The sequence below is a fragment of the Zootermopsis nevadensis genome, unplaced genomic scaffold (genome assembly GCF_977971745.1).
Source record: "Zootermopsis nevadensis isolate Lab colony 2312 unplaced genomic scaffold, Znev_1.0 Znev_ptg000028l, whole genome shotgun sequence".
Classification (NCBI taxonomy): Eukaryota; Metazoa; Arthropoda; class Insecta; order Blattodea; family Termopsidae; genus Zootermopsis; species Zootermopsis nevadensis.
The window spans coordinates 12,978,755-12,995,401 of record NW_028259160.1 but is presented as its reverse complement, the minus strand read 5'-3'; the positions used below and the strand labels follow the sequence as shown (position 1 = coordinate 12,995,401).

Below are 16,647 nucleotides of genomic sequence, written 5' to 3'. Positions count from 1 at the left end.
GCACATCATAGAGAAGGAATATTTTATGATTGAATAAAAGACATGTAGGAAGAATTCAGAAAATTGGCCTCTGCTTTGAAATATATGCGTTCAGGAACTTAGCCTTAATTTCTAACACTAAATCTGTGAGGAAAATTCCTTCGCTATACTCGATTTCCAGGGTTACTACTTTGTATATGTATAGAAATTAAACAGCGTTTTAATAATGTTTACAGAAGGGTTCGCCAGACACAGATTAAAGGAATGCTTTCTGTGAAATCTCAGTTCATTATAATGTGCTATACATAGGGAATGCAAATCAAGAGAGAAGGCCCTAGTGATGGCTGGTTGTGATACGAAACGATGTGCCCTGTATTCGCGTGGGGTGAACAGGGCAAACAAAATAAAAACTAACGCAGAAGTCGATTTCATGTAGGAGTGGTGTATACGCCTGGAAGTTTCAAGTGAGAAGAACGAGTTGTCTGCGCATGCGTGTTACTGGCCATGAATTAAATTGGCTTGCACTTTGCTAAACGGCGTGTCGACAGAGAAATCAGACTCAGAGACTTAAACGCGGGATGAAGCAAGAAGCCAGCTGCTGCGTTCCAATCAACGGTGCAGATTTGTTTAATGGAATGGGAAACACGATGAACCTGTTGCTGTAGGTGGCTTCAAAATGAGCCACACCCAACATGAACCGAAATACCAGAGCACTGCTGCTCTCTGGAACCAGATCAAAGGTTGGCAGGCCACCTGCGCCGTTAAATCTCGTAGAAATTGACCTATGTTTCGGAGGTGCTTGCTTCATCATGCACTACTTTACAAGGAAGAAAGTCTTAGATGCAATCTGTTATAAGTAATCAGTGATTAAATAACGTCAGCAAATTTCTGTGTACATAACATGTATGTGTTATTTTATTTGTTTTTTTGAATAAGTCGGTAAGGAAGAACTAAACCAATCTACAAGCATCAAGAACGATCAAGCCGGAGGGGGAAGGGGGGTCCTTTCGAATCCAGCTGTTGACTTAACCGCGTTATGACAACAGTTACTGCTCTGGTTCAGGTATCGGAAGCGACCCCACTGTGACCGTTATGACGATAGCACGGAGACGGGAGGCAGATTTAATACCGCCGCAAGTCCGTCTATTGTCCATGGCCGAGTGCGTGCGTCCTGACTACGAGGTGGAATTAACTGTAATCAGCGGCCGACCACTCACTTGATTGTCCTCAGCTGCTGCAGATCGTGTTCTCTCCGTCACTGACAGGTTTCATACATCCTAACATCCATCCATTTATATTCCGTCTACCCGTTCGACTTTTCTTCGATCCACGCGCCCTTAAATAGCATCGGATGATCTACCCGGAACTTCTTGTTATACGCCCATCATGGTCCCTCGTTTTTTGAGGCGGTGTTCGAATCCGCACTGTTATGAGGTACCTCAGACTACACACTGAGGCACACCACTTTTTTTATCGTCATAGCTGTGTCTCCATCGTGTGGCGTTTCCTCATAAACACCAGGAACTGTCCGGTAGTGACCGCCCGTTGAATAAGAATGAAGGTCTCTTCGGGTGGCTCAGTGGTATAAATCAACAACAATTTAAAGCAAACATGAACAAAGAGGCGCTCGAACCAGCTTCTAAAACATTGTACCGTTAGTAAGTGCTCATTATTTCTGACATGTTACTAACTAGATTTGTCGGTTGCGCTCTGCTCCTAATGCCTTATTAGAAGTAATGAAATAGTGTCTCGCCCTTAATGCGAAAATTATCTTGTCTGTCCGAATTGCGATAGTGCGTTCATTTACTTAATGACCCATTGTTGTGCCACGGCACAGTTGCTAACAACAGTGGCGTTAACAAAGAGAAACAAACAGCATAACTTCCTCTGCGATATTCGTGAAAATAGCGTTCGGCTATTTTTGTTAATTCAGATAATGGCATTAAAAAACCTTCGACATGATGCTTATTATAAGCCCCTGTTGTTAATCTAAAAGGACTTGAAAATAATGTTTGTAATAAATATTATCAAAACACTGCATAAGCTTACACGATACTTTCAGAATAAATATTTGTGCGTTTGTAGGAAACTATTTTCTTTTACATTTATATTACATCATTCATAATCAAATGTATTTCAGATTGCTGTCTTCTCTGTTATAGCGCCGTGTAGTTTGGTGAAATTTTGTTTACTGACGTTTAAAAGTATCTGCTACCTCCATCATCAGGGAATTCTCCTCCCTATATTTGGCCTACACATTTGTTCCATCTCTGCAGAATAAAACGCTTTTAAGGCGGGGTCGTAGCCAATGGAGTACTCGAAAAACAATTTTATTTACAGATCAGTTTTGGAACACCTGGTAGTTACTTGTCCAAGAAAGCTGATCTCGGTACCAGTGCTACAGGTTTTCAGTGGTAATAAATGAGCATTAAAACGACTGAAGTAGACCTAACCCCTAACCTAACACCGAAAATAAAGTATTTGGAAAATTTGTGGTCTACTGAAAATTATAGTAGGTATTACTTTTCGCTCTTGTTCTGAGAAATACAATTTAGAAGTCGTGTGTGTGTGATACTCTTCCAGATATCTTTATTCAATAAAAATAGTACAATTAAGATGCTGACTGCCAGCAATCGGCAGAAGTCAAACATAGCAGTAGCATGCTTCTGAATTGGCTGCATTTCAAATACGTCATGATTACAGTTCATGGAATAACCACTTTAAATATGCAAATTTCTTCATTTTCGTGAGTAGATCCGCAAATGTATCCATAAATGGTACTGGGGATGATGCCTTGTGCTAAGATATAACCCTTTTTATTTTATTCAAGGAGTTGCTTAGCGGTAAATAGCAGAGCCGGGGACTCCACGGTTTGGAATGTGCACGCTTTTGCGTCGTCTTCTTTTTTGTGCAACCTATTATATTCCGCCATCCACTTGTAACCAGGGAGACTGCTGTCTTTCCGGTACTGATGGCAGGTGACCGCGACCCTCAGTACGTGGCCATGCGTCTGCCTTCGAATCCGTGAAGACAAGGGTTGGAGAGGCGTGGCGAACACGAGCAGAAAGGCGTATGAAAACTGGAGTACACAAATTCCGAGCATCGCTTTCTTACAGCACTCGTTGTTCACAAGTTAATTTATTGCAGATAAGCATCTCATGGTTAATATATTTAAGTTTTATTAGGAGACTAGTAGGAAGAGGTAGTTGAAATTCAGTTGGAAATTATTTATTTGCTTCCTGACATACTCCTTCCGGGTATCCCATTTGTGCCTATATTTCCTTTAGAAATGCTTCTAAAAGCTTCTTAATGGTAGCAGAACTCGTAAAACAGGGCAAGTATATCGTTTACGAGAACTTTATCAGTCATGCCTGTAACAATTAAGTTATGTTCACTTTTTAAAAAGATATGCCCAGTAACATAGAATTCGTACATAAAATCCTGCGTAGGCATAAACAGTATTCTGTTATATGTGCGTTTGTTCGTTCGCGCTGCTTTACAAACTGTAAGTTAATAAATAGGCTACCACATATTCCAGTAAATTATCAGACAGTATTGCCCTTCAGTATATCATCTTGCTGCCCTCATGACATCTTTATCACCTCGAAAAACCTCAGACGTCACTTCGGTAACTACAGATCTCTTGCTGTTTTCTGAACATACTGTACAACCACATGAGGACCTTTGAACTCGATGAAGTGCGTTTCTGGTAACTGCGGGCAATCCTCAGCTGCCGTCTTGTAGATGTATTGGAGGCCAACTTGGGTTTCGTCATGACCGGTAAGTTGGCTCTTGGCTTCAGTGAACTGCCAGGAGATCGGGATTTTAAAATTACTCGTTTCCGGCCCTCAGGGGGGGTGACCACTGAGCGTTTGGCAATAAGACCATCCAGGTTGATCAACGAACCCGGCTTGGTACTGTCTGCCGCTCCTTCTTTATGCCATTCGTTTAGATTCTTTTACAGATAAATACCCAGGGATGGAACGAACCTCGTGAAGCAGAATCTTCTGTGAGAAGTTGATAGTCTCTCAGCATGCCAAGAAAATCCCCACCTCTCGTGGAACACCATGGTTCACTACGATGTTTATAACAGCCCATTATTGGACCCTGGTCTGTGCCCATTCATACCAATATATACCCTTACACCCTGTTTCCTAATGATCCATTTTAATAATACCCTCCCATCTACATACAGGTCTTACAAGTGATTTCTTCATTTAACGTGCCCTCGTGAAACTTTGTGCGCATTTATCTCCCCATAGAGTATGTGCTACATGTCTATAGCAGTTTTTATTGAACATCTCTAAATAGTTTTCTCGTTTCGGCAGTTAAGTCCTTTATCCTACATCTTCATATCATTCTATGTATTTTGTCTCCACACACATACACTTTACGGCGACACAACAAATTTCACACACGTATATAAGAAGACATAGAATTGTGGGCTTATGTACTACGTAGACGTTTATGCAGACGTGGTGATAAATATACTGAACTGAATTGTAACGAGCATGCCCCAAATTTAACGTGCCCTTGACTTTGTGCGATTTGAGTGTGTCACGGTGGCTAGTGTGGAGAGGTGTCTGCTGCCTCCATCATCTGGGCGATCGCCCTGAAACATAGACTTCTACCAGACTACATGACTCAACAACCCAGAAGACAGTCTTCTTCATACTCGCTGTGAGAACCTCAAATCTCATAAGTAAGTTCGATTTGAACTTCATGTAAACAAATTGGACCGATACGACCCAATAATTTCCCACTTAACCTTAAACTAAAGAAGCGTGTATTTTCTTTCATTGCGAACCAATTAAAACGTAGCAACCATGAATTTTCATTTCGCCATTACCAAGTGACCCGATGACTTCGCAGTTAATGCCATAGTCTCTCTACAGGGAGGCTAGAAAATTGGTCTCCCATCGTGACGAAATATGACTCTTTTGAAAGCTGGGTAGAAACAGGCATTTTCTAGGTGGGTGAAGAGCTTCTTGAGACATCACTGGAGAGGACCACTTTGTCAACTCAGTGGGTACCAAGTTACAGACCTACAAGGCTTCACATATTTATAATTGACGCCCCTACACAAATTGAAGTCGAAGAAATGTTGCAGCTGCAGGGACTGAACATCTGTTATCACCTAGATAAAACTGTTATTTAATTGTAACAGTCGTAGAAAAGTGTACTCCGGCGTGTAGGACATTACACTTTCCGAATATACTGGTTGTCGGTGTTGGTCTTCGGAATTGAAAAGCCGCTTGGACGTGTTGGTAGATGGCAACATTTCGGAGGACCTGACTGCCTCCGTCTTGAGGAGGTGTCTTCCTACAAGTCGACACTGTATTAGGCTTAAAACCCACAACACCAACACTGACTTACAATTTCATATGCAGTGGTTGAACGTTGGTGTTACCTGATGCCAAAACTTAAAAAGGCGCGCCCAGAAATCCGAATGGAATCGGAAGTAACAGAACAATTAAGTTTCTATATCTCCTTCCAGGACACAGCATTAACCGTCTATGCTCAGGAAAAAGTATCTGTGTCGTGATTGGTTCCGACAAGCGAGGTTATTGGTGACTAGCGACATTATTCGTGATTAGCTTGTACTTCAAGTAAGAACACGGCTATCTTCTGGGCTGTTGCGCCGTGATGGAGGCAGCAAGGACCTCTGAAACTCTGGTAAACTTCTAAAAGACTACATTGCTCAACAACCGAGTAGACAGTCATCTTCAGACTCACCGCCGTGAAATCCTCAAATCATACGTAATTTCTTCAAGTAACTCTACTGTACTGGGAATTGATGTCGCGAATGTGTGTTATCCCATTCCTCTGTCGAGCTCGGCTAAGAATAAACGCCGCTGTCATCAGACCTACCGATTGCTTCAACATTTGCATGACTTTTCGCTCACACTTCAAACGCCGTGAAAAGGCTCGTGTAAATATGGATTTACGAGCAGGTGTTATAGGCACAAAATGAAACGGCACTTGGTACACTTTTGCAGAACCGCGGCAGCAGCAGGAATGAGTACTGTGGGGTTCCCTATCATGATGGAGAGGGAATCGCCGAGATTGCCGTAAGGGCAGAAGCCGGCCCGCTTACACCGCGCCAACTCACTGGAAACAACAAAACAACTTGTCTGGTATGGCAGGCAGCCGAGCGGGTTGTATGATTCCAGGGGCACGCGAGAACTGAGGAGGCTACAGTGTACCCAGCAACCAAGGGCTTCCACGTAGTAAACTAACTCCATGGAGCAAGTTATTTTCGACAAGCTGACAGTCGTTTAGATACGCAAGAAATTCCCCGCATTCATTACCATGATCACAAGTCAGCCAGCAACTGGATCTTAACCTGCAGTAGATGAATTCAGTCCACACCCTGCTTCTTCAGGATCCAGTTTACTAGACAATTATCCCGCCAACTGCTCACCTCGGTCTGACTAGTGATTGCCTCCCTTCGTACAGGTAGTAGAAAAGAGAATTAAATCAATTCCACAGTATGAGAAACTGTATCGTAAGATCCTACCGGAGCCAGTTTAATCCAGTCTTCATTATATCCTTAATGCACTTTAATCTTAAGATTTCATATTATTCTTGGTCCGCCACCTCAGAATTAGAATTCTATCTGCTTTTCTCATGTATCTTACAAACTTCCGATGTATCCTGTAATATTTTAACTACATTAAGTTTTTTTGTTAATTAGCGGCCTACTGACTCAAATTATGTAAAAACTGTCGTACGTAACTGTAAACAATTTCTTGTTTGTAATCCCAGGAGAAAAGTAATTCATACAAATGTCTGTGCATGATTACAATCCATTCCTGTACCAGCCTTCATAAAAGAGTCGAATCTTACAGCCACGCTATCCAACATGTTCCACCTTACCATCAGTGCCAGTCACTGTACTAAAACATGAATCCAGTTACGTAATTGTCACACATAATATTTCAGTTGCAGTAAACAGTTTTTCATAGCTCTTTAGTTTTGCAATTCTGCAAGCCTCATTGGTCTTGACCTTCGTTCCTTCCCTGAAGACACACATCACACATGTCGCTCCCTCGGTGGCGGGCTCACCTTTGTATTCATTTAGTTGTGTGTATAGTAAAATGGCACCTTCCCTCGACGTTCCTGCCTTTTGTCCTAAATCAACTCTGCATTAAATTGATATCGCCTGTGATGTTCCGGTGTCTGGGCATAAAATCTCCTTGAAGAAGCCTCATTATGCAAAGCACTCTGATAGCCATATTGACAGAAATTCACGAAATTATTCCCTATAACGACAATGAATGCATGTTAAGGAAAGAATACAAGTTACTTTAAAGGTAATCACATTCAGTAGAAATTAGTGCCAATATCTAGAATGTATCTTTACCACATAAATGGTTTAAGGCTAGGTCCGATTATGTAATTGTTAAGTCTGTGTGTTATGAAGTTTTATGGTTTGTAAGTTGTTCTTGGTTTGGTGGACGCGCCATGTTCCATGAGCTCTGTTTTTCTTTATAAAATTCTTTAAGTGCTAGACGAAGGAAGTGTCGCGAGACGATTTGAAGTACAGTAATGCAAATATGGCGAGGAGACGCCAGGCAGAGTGCTGGCTGAGAGGTGAAGGTTAGAGCAACTTGCCCACCAAGGTGAGGCAAGGCCCTGCCCCCCGTGGCGCGGTTTGTCCACCGACTTGCCCCGCCCTTGAACACAGTATCTCAAGTCCGAGTGGTTCATTCCATTATGGAAGATGGGCCCCTGTAGCCTCGTTTTAAATTATCAGCGAAGACGTGCGTCTTATTCCTTTCTTTTACGCTTAAATTTTTGGAACGACGCAACACCACAGAAGAGTTATCTCGTCATTTAGTCCGTATAGCTGGCCTGATTTTAATTTATTTTTTTCCCCAGGTTCTTCTGAAGTTCAGAAAAAATGCAATTACAACCGTTTTGTAAGATCCAACTCGCGATTTAGAACTTCGTGTTCATCTTAAATTAAGCCTGTGAACACCCAAAAGGCAGTGGATGTAAGGCTCCACGCTTTTTTAAACTCTGTATCAGATGAAGTTGAAGGTGGGTGAGTGGACAACTTCACTCACAGACGGCTTTAATCTCAGGGAAAGATCTACCGATTTCTTTTGGATAGACATCCGGTCCGCGTGCGGTGGCGAAAAGAATAATATATTCCCTACACAGAATTGAACTCCGGTCGCCTAGCCATGTAGCCAGTATCCCGATGTAATTATAAGGCATGTAATTAAAATCAAAGGAAAAAAGTTATTTGAAAATGTTTTTCAGGGTGCAATTGGCGTTAGAACGCTGTTTCACGTTCATTTTAAATCAGAACCACTTGATGTTCTATTTTCATTGCCTCGCAAATGTGACCCTTCACTTCTCGATCCCATGTCGGTAGTTTTCATTGTTCACTTAGCTTCTTTTTTCGGGCTCTTTATTTCTTCTTCTCGCCCCATGTCGTCTGGAAACAACAAAAATATAAAGAAGAAACAAAAACACGAACTCACGATTATCAGTAGCAGCTCGCACGACTCCTTGCGTTATTCTGTTTGTATTGTTGAGAGGACCTGATTCTCTTTTGTTTCACCCAATCCTCCACAATATCTCGTTCCCACAACTAAAATTCTTTAGCCAGTTGTGCGACGTTTGTACTATGGGGCATCCTAAGTGTGAAGCTGTGTCTTTGGCCGGCTGCCGCGTTGTCTTTGAGTGCGTTCAGTAAGTGATGGTTATTGTTGAACCGGTGGTCAACAGTGGTTTCACTGAGTTTCCCACATCGTAGCGTAGCTGTCTTCTGGGCTGTTGCGCCGTGTAGTCTGGTAGACGTTTCTGCCTCCATCATCAGGGTGATGAGTAGCATCGCCCTGATGATGGAGGCAGCAAGGACCTCTGGAACTCTGGTAAACTTCTAAAAGACTACACGGCGCAACATCCCAGAAGACAACCATCTTCAGACTCACCGCCGTGAGGACCTCAAAATCCTACATTGCCACATGTTATCCAAATATCTGTGCCTCTTTTATAAAATACACTTTCTGTAATTATTTGTGGGGATTACTTTAAATGTAGGTTACACTTTAGAGTATACTGTCATTCCAGAGGCGTTCTTTACGCCAGTGGTATTCAACCTTTTTTGTTCGCGTGCCACCAGATATAATTTCTCTTCAACTTTGTACCCCCAAAAGTTGTTGGTGCATAATTCAAGTTATATATAGTACATAATCTACATCCAAAATAAACAGTTTTAGGGAAAACGTTAATCCCACCCAGATAAGAATCGTATAAAGGAGAGCGAGAGAGAGAGAGAGAGAAATGGCGATCCCAAATCGAATGTCCTTACGTCCGGTTTTTCTGTGGCTAACCCTAAATCTGGCCTTGATTATTCAGTGTGTATCATATTTTTTTTTTTTTTTTTAAATTTCACGTACCCCATAAGATGTCTTCGCGTACCCCCGGGGGTAAGCGTACCTCAGGTTGATACCACTGCTTTACGCCACATCACGAGCGATGAAGTCAGCAGGGCAACTAAGGGAATAACAAAATGCAGCAATAGTGTCAGAGAGAATGGAACCCAGCGTCATTATCGCAACAATGGCATTGGTTCATATTGTTGCGAGTGTGATTCAAGGTCATTGTTCTAACAGTGCAATGAAAGACGAAGTAGACCTGACACACATGGACGAGCCCATAAGGTGTTCATTCATCGCTTACTCTAGAATGTGACGAACACCTAAACAAGAAACAAGAACAGAATAAAACAGACGAACTAACAAAGAAAATGGGGGAAATAAAGGGAGCGAACAAGGAAAGTAAGACGGATAGAGACAAAGAAGGAACGAGTGAAGCAAAAAATAAACAAAGCAAGACCCGAACTATTCACTGTTTCGCTTCTACCATATTTCCTTTCAATTTTCGATCTGGTGTATTCTTGTCGAAATGGGTTGGTGGTGGGTGGTTCTGAAAGGACGTATTCAAGGAACATTCGAAGGATGTGATTAGTGGTTTTCCAAGAACTGCTTCTCGAACACGTGTCACCTTTGTCCGTATTAATTAACGGAGGATTACCGCGTGTCAGTTCACCTACTTGAATCCACGGGTCACGGTCAGAGTGATGTTGGGCTGCATATATGCTGAACACTTTCTACGGTCTGAGCTGCATCTAATACGACTCTATTTCCTAGCCACTGAAGCGTCGTGTTAATTAAACATCTGAGCCGGTGGGTGATAAATGTACCAGTAATTGCTGTCTGACGAATTTATTACTATCACAAGCCTTTACAGCGTCAGAAAAGGAGTTATTATTTGCCAGCTGTCGAATATTTCATTTTATATTAAAGATGCACCAATTTCTGTGTATACGAATTGTCTGATGTGTTTTATTTCGCGGTTTATTTTTAACGACGCTCTGCTTACAATGTAGATAATGTACCATCACATGGTATCCTTATTTTAAATGATTAATTGGAAATTATGTCGGCACGTTTGTCCATATTATGTCATTGGTCGACGATAAACATGATATACTGCAGTCGAGATAAGAGGCAAGACGAATAATCACAACCTTTGACATTTCGTCAATTTTATTTCTATAGGTCTGTGTCTTTCTGATTTTAAAGCTCTCTTTCCTTATGTCTTTCTGCTATAGTATCACACAAATATTTTTGTTGTCGAAGAATCTGTACGAGCAGACTCCATTTATCTCTGACCTGATCCAAAGACTATTTCCGTTGACTGTTTTCGACTTCCATAAAACGAATGAAAAACGACCAAAGTAACATCCGCCAATTTGGTTGGCATACACCACGGACCGTCACTAATGCCAACTGGAAGCACTCAGTTGCTTCTGGTGAAATAATGATGGTATCAGCTGCGAGGCGCTGCAGTACATCCGCAACGGAGGTGCTGAACAAAATCCACTTCAGTTTGTAAGATTTAGGGTTCTCACGGCGGTGAGAATAAAGATTGCTGCCTTCTGTGTTGTTGCGCCGTGTAGACTGGTAAATGTTTACCGACGTTACAGAGGTGCTTGCTGCCTCCATAATCAGTACTCATTGCCCTCATGATGGAGGTAGTAACGACCTCTGAAACGCCGACAAACTTGTCAGACTACAGGGTGCTACAACCCAGAAGACAGCCATCTTCTTACTCACCGGCGTGAGAACCTTAAATCCTACTTAAGTTATTTCAATTGCCTGTGTTATGTAGTGTTAAATTGTGTGATGATTTATGATTGATGGATTGAAAAGGATGTAGAATCAAGCTGCAGTGGCCTATTTTAATCCATTGTCCCTACATGTGTATGCAGTGACAGTAAAACAAGGTGAAACTTAAAATAACAAACGTTGTCGTTTTAATGTAATTATAACATGACGTTTTGGACTTCATCGGGCAAAACCTACTTTGTTGAGCCCAATGTTCTGGAAGTTTGTTACTTTAATAATAAACCCATCTTCAAAACCCTTCACATTCAAGTGAACCTTAGTTCGGTATAACAATACTCGGATCCTTAATTTTAACCATTTGACTAAAAGTAGTTTAGATTTGTGTAAGTGTACTCACAGGGTTCATTTTTGTTGCAGAATTTCCGGGAGCAGCGCATTGATGGCTCATCATTGCCACTTTTGACTGAGGACCACCTCACAGTGACCATGGGCATGAAGTTAGGGCCAGCGCTTAAACTGCGAGCAACACTGTCTCGTCGCCTCGGCCACTGTGCCATCTGCCTTCATTGCGTCCACTGCCACAACACGCCCACCTCATTGGCTGCCATTGTTTCGCCAGCTCGAACGCCACCTTCAGTACTTAGCAGTGCCATTGGCAGACCAAACAGTACTGGAAATTGAAATTCAGTAGTAATAATTTATCTTTATCTTTTCCTGTGTTCACAGTCACCTCTGATCTCATTAATAATGACTGCCACTGTGAACAGTTTCTAGGTGTCCGCCGCGTGTTTTGAAATTTTATTCTGCCTTTTAAGTGACCAAGTTATATTTACTCATGTCCACATCGGCACATTCTGATGTTTTTGGGGAATTGCAAGTACTGGGCACATATAATATTGCAAATTTACAAAGAATGCGTTTGAAATGCTGTGTTCTGGTATAAATTACACCTTTCCAGTCTTATTTGTATGATGACTAACTGTCTTGTATATTGTTTAGAAAATACCACCAGTGCTTGAAGATAAATAACGGAAGTCGTAAGAAGGGCACGTGATCTTCCACTTCTGAATTACGTTTTTAGTGCAAATGAAATATGATTGCTAATGAAGAAATCACCGTAATTTCTGCCGTATTATAAAACTGAATTCAATGGATTTCAACAGATTGAAAATACCAGTTAGAGTGAGCAGATACTGATGAAGAGGTACATCACAACAGTGTTCTGTATCCGCAATATTCACTTTATTAGTTGTAAGAGCCTCAAATGAGTTAGATCCAAACTCATGAAGTATTTAGAGAATTTGAGTCAATTTTATCTCTTTGTGAAGTTCTGGTGATCTAACTAAACAATTAGTGGTGCTATTGTTTTGGAGCGGTTTAGTTAAACACTGAAATTGCTCAACAGAGTTTTTGGGACCATTGCGTACCACAGTATATTGTAAGAGACTCTATGAAGGCCAAACAGTGATCTCTGACCGAAGTGCAATATTGTACAGATATCTATTAATAATGTATTCTGGACTCATGTTATATATCAGTCGTCAAATTTAACATATTTGTTGTATATCTGCTTTATTTATGTTCATGTTTGTTTTTTTGTGATTTACTAAACAAGCAGTTCTCTTTATCCAGTTTTTATTATCCCACTGACAATATTTCAAGGGATTGCATTCTTTCAGTATCAACAATTTAATCATGAAATTTAATTTGGAAATGTTATAGCTGTCACAGTTGACATAATTAATATCTAGTTTGTCATTTCTTCGCGTCCCCTCCTTCAGAACAAGACCTTGCGCGCTTGGCCACACCTGGGCTTCTACCGTCTCAGGCTAGATCACCGCAAGCCTGAAAAACACCAAGACTGCCACCTTGGGATTTGGGCATCTAGGCATCCCCTGTTACTACTCCCCCCCCCCCCCAGTAGTGCCCCTGATGGGGATTTCTGCCCCAGGGGTTTTACCACTAAGGCCTAATCCCCATGCTGTCTGATCAAGGGGGATTCTTTCCTGTCTTGCCCAGCTGGACTTCCAAAATCGATAGATTTGCCCTCACTGGTTCTTCAGACTCACCTGAGCATCTACCATTATGGGTTAAACCACCTAGGGATACCCCATCCCCTGTAATTTCCCCGTAGGTGCCTGGCTACCTATAGGGCAAGGCCACATCAGGCCCCCCCCACTTTCTCCAACCAAACAGGGCTTGTCACTTCTGGTTCTTTACCACCCTGGCCTTTCAGGAAAATGCTTTGTATCACCCAGGTACTTTACTGCTGAGCTAATTTGCCCAAAGGAAATAAAGAATTTGGAATTTCAAAAAAAAATCTTATTTTGCATGTATCATCGACCTTCACATTCATATTTTGCGGATACAAACTATTATGAACAAAGCTGCATAATTACAAATTTTGTACATTGAGTTGTATATATATATGTTTTTTCATTTGATGAACGTTGATTTGAACTGTATGCAAAGTAGGGGTTATATAGTGACTGTATATAGACCACAATAAAATTCATCCAGTAACTTTCGGTGTAGACCTCAATACCAAATTCTGCCAAAATCAGTGGAATCATTTTAGAGATAAAACATACAAGATAGACAGAAAGGCATGACATAATTAAGTACTTATTGTAATAAATGTGAATTAATTTTTTTTTTAGTTATATATCATGTTGTTGAACGTCAGAAATCCACACATTTATGATTGATCAAGTGTTGATATTGTTTTAATAAAATCCATTAGCAGACCAAATTGGTGCTGTAATGTGCTTCTTCATTATGATCTTTTTTCTTAATACAGGGTGATGCCACTCTTTTTGTTTCATCTGACATTCATCTGCAGGTTGCTGGACTAACCTATATCCGCCATGTTATATATAGGTCTATTTTCATGGTGTCATGGTTTTCAGTTACTAAATTAGTTTCCATAACCTAAAATATTTATAAATTTGCATAACTAAACCGGTTATGGCACCGGAGATGTTAAACTGACTACTTCCATTTACGGCATCTATCATAAAAAATAAAATATATGTCATTAAGACAAAGAAAGGAAGACAACACATATTCCCTAGTCTGATGAAAGTTTCATTTTACATGTTAACATCCAAATGATATATATGTACTTATTTATTAAAGATATTAAAATGATAGGAAAATTTTGTATCATACATTTACGCAGTTCTAACCATGTGTATGTTACATTTTTGACTGCTGTGATATTGTGTCATATTTATATGGAATTAAAGTGCATTCCTGACTGAGTGCCTTATAAAGTAAATGGCATAATGTAATTACATAATTTTTTACTATGATGATTATTGCTCACTGATACTTGTAATGTGTAACGTTATTAATCTATCGAATATCGTTACAGGTCTATCATCATACACGATGCTCAAAACCAATTAATAAATACTGTCTTATAACAATTAAGGCACTAGAAGTAGCTTTGTTTCAGTTTCGTAATCTTATGGAGAAAATTTGACATAAACTGAAATTAACTTTAATCTAGATATCTAGGAGATGCTGCAATTATTGTCGGCTAAACTTACATGTGCGAACATAATAGCAGATCCATGAATATTTTTGGTACAGTAGTTACTATCATAGTATAGTAATTTATTTCCTTTGATAATTTTATTTTTATATCTGAGTTTGAAAAGTTGATCAGTATTTAATGATGACTGCAGGAAAAGGAAATTCAGACACTTGGTAATTGTTACTGGGTGCATGATACTGTCATGGGTTCACAGTGGGTATTTAATGTTAGAATACTTCAGATTCTGGGATATTAGCAAGGGATTTTCTTTTCATATAATTGCTGCATCTTGAATCTGAATAGTAATTTTGTAGATTTTCTGTCTGCATAAGTTAGAAACTTAAATGACATTTCCCATGGCTCTGGGAGGTCTATGAAACAAACAGATCAAAATCAGGATCATTACTGTGTTTGTGGTTGAAATTAGTTAATTTGTTCTGTCTTTCTGAAGGCAAAACTATTGTTCCTTTATATATTTTAATATACTGTACTATTGGAAATCATAAACATGGCGGTAAGAGTATACAGTAAAGTTTCATTTGAATGTTTTGTACATATGAAATTATCCTGATTTTTAAATATTAATTTTTAAGTCATATTTAGTACTTAATTTATGCTGAAGACTAAATAAACTACAAAGTTACATGCATATAAAATTATTCATAGAGCATAATTGTTCATCACATTTTTATGCATTCATTATTAGCAAATCTCACTGACTTGTTAGTTTCAGTGAGTTTATGTATTGCAATTGTTTTTATATGAGGATATTTTGTTGCACTTCATATGACAGGCAAATGGTAAGAATGGTGGACTGTAATTATTAATAGAGAAGAGTGCCTTTTAAATGAACTGTAAGGTCTATTCTTTCATATCACTGTTTGTGTTTTATGTAGGTGCATTAACAGTATGAAAGAATGGAGGTGGTATGCTGTGAGTATATAATCTGATGTGGTGTAATGTATTTTTTGTTAGGACATTGTTTATAAATAAATCATAACTGTTTCAAAGATCATGTCAATTAACGTCTTAGTCGAGTGGTAGCATTGCTGCTCTGTATTTGGGGACCCCAGATTCAAATCTTAGCCCAGAAGCTGGTTATCCAGACTGAGGTTTTTTGTGGTCTTCCTCAGTCCCTCCAGGCAAATGCCAAGATAGTACCTTAAATTAGGCCACCACCACTTCCTTCCACATACCTTTCCAATTCATTAGTCACAGTTATCTTTTCATCTCACACTTTTTTGTCTAGGTACAGAAAGTGTTGTTAAATAGACAAGAAATAAATAAAAATCATGTCTTTTTAAATTTGCTGGTCCTGTCTTTCTCTACCTTATTGTCCTTTTTAGTGCTTGTAATGCTGCGAAGATGGATATCTGTTTGTTTGGTCATCCTTACTCTTACTAACCTACAATGAGTTATTACGTGAAAGAGTTTGACGCAAGGAAATAAGTCCCACACTCACTAAATATACAACCATCTTAAGAACAATTAGAGTGTATTTTGCTGTGCATGACCAATGCACTGGAAAAGGAAAATTTTCATATCTGTTCTGAAAATGAAAGATTTTTATGATATCATAAACAGTACTTATTGCACAAGCCATGGGATTGTAAATTTCAAAATTCCAAATTCACAGTTGAGACAGGATGTTGTTAAATTATATCGGTAATAATAAATAAATTATATGTAGGAGGGACTGATTATAAGGAAGATGGTGTTGAACCAAAAGTTGATATATCATGCGGGGGTGGTGCAAGGCATCACGACTGAAGAGCTTATGTAGCTCTGATTGAGATGTAACAGAGTCCATAAGTCATGAGATGTCATGGCCTCTTTCAAGATATTGCCCCTGTGTATTCCTTTAATTAATAAAGTTCAGATTCCTTTCCATTCATTTTACCTTACTAGTGACCATATCTCTTTCTGATATCAATGACACAATATACCTTATACACACATCCATGCAACCATGTGCAC

The 16,647-nt window shown here is 39.8% G+C and overlaps 1 protein-coding gene across 5 annotated transcripts in view; it reads left to right on the top strand.

Annotated features, from left to right (window-relative positions):
* Samuel (SAM-motif ubiquitously expressed punctatedly localized protein) overlaps positions 1-15,680 on the top strand; it is a 235,900-nt gene extending 220,220 nt beyond the window's left edge. For all 5 annotated transcript variants that reach the window (XM_087357656.1, XM_022070106.2, XM_022070107.2 and 2 more), the window contains one exon: positions 11,547-15,680. In XM_087357656.1, the coding sequence (XP_087213782.1) occupies positions 11,547-11,810 (264 nt within the window). In that variant the 3' untranslated portion in view covers positions 11,811-15,680. The remainder of the gene's footprint in view (positions 1-11,546) is intronic.
* The last annotated feature ends 967 nt before the right edge of the window (positions 15,681-16,647 follow it).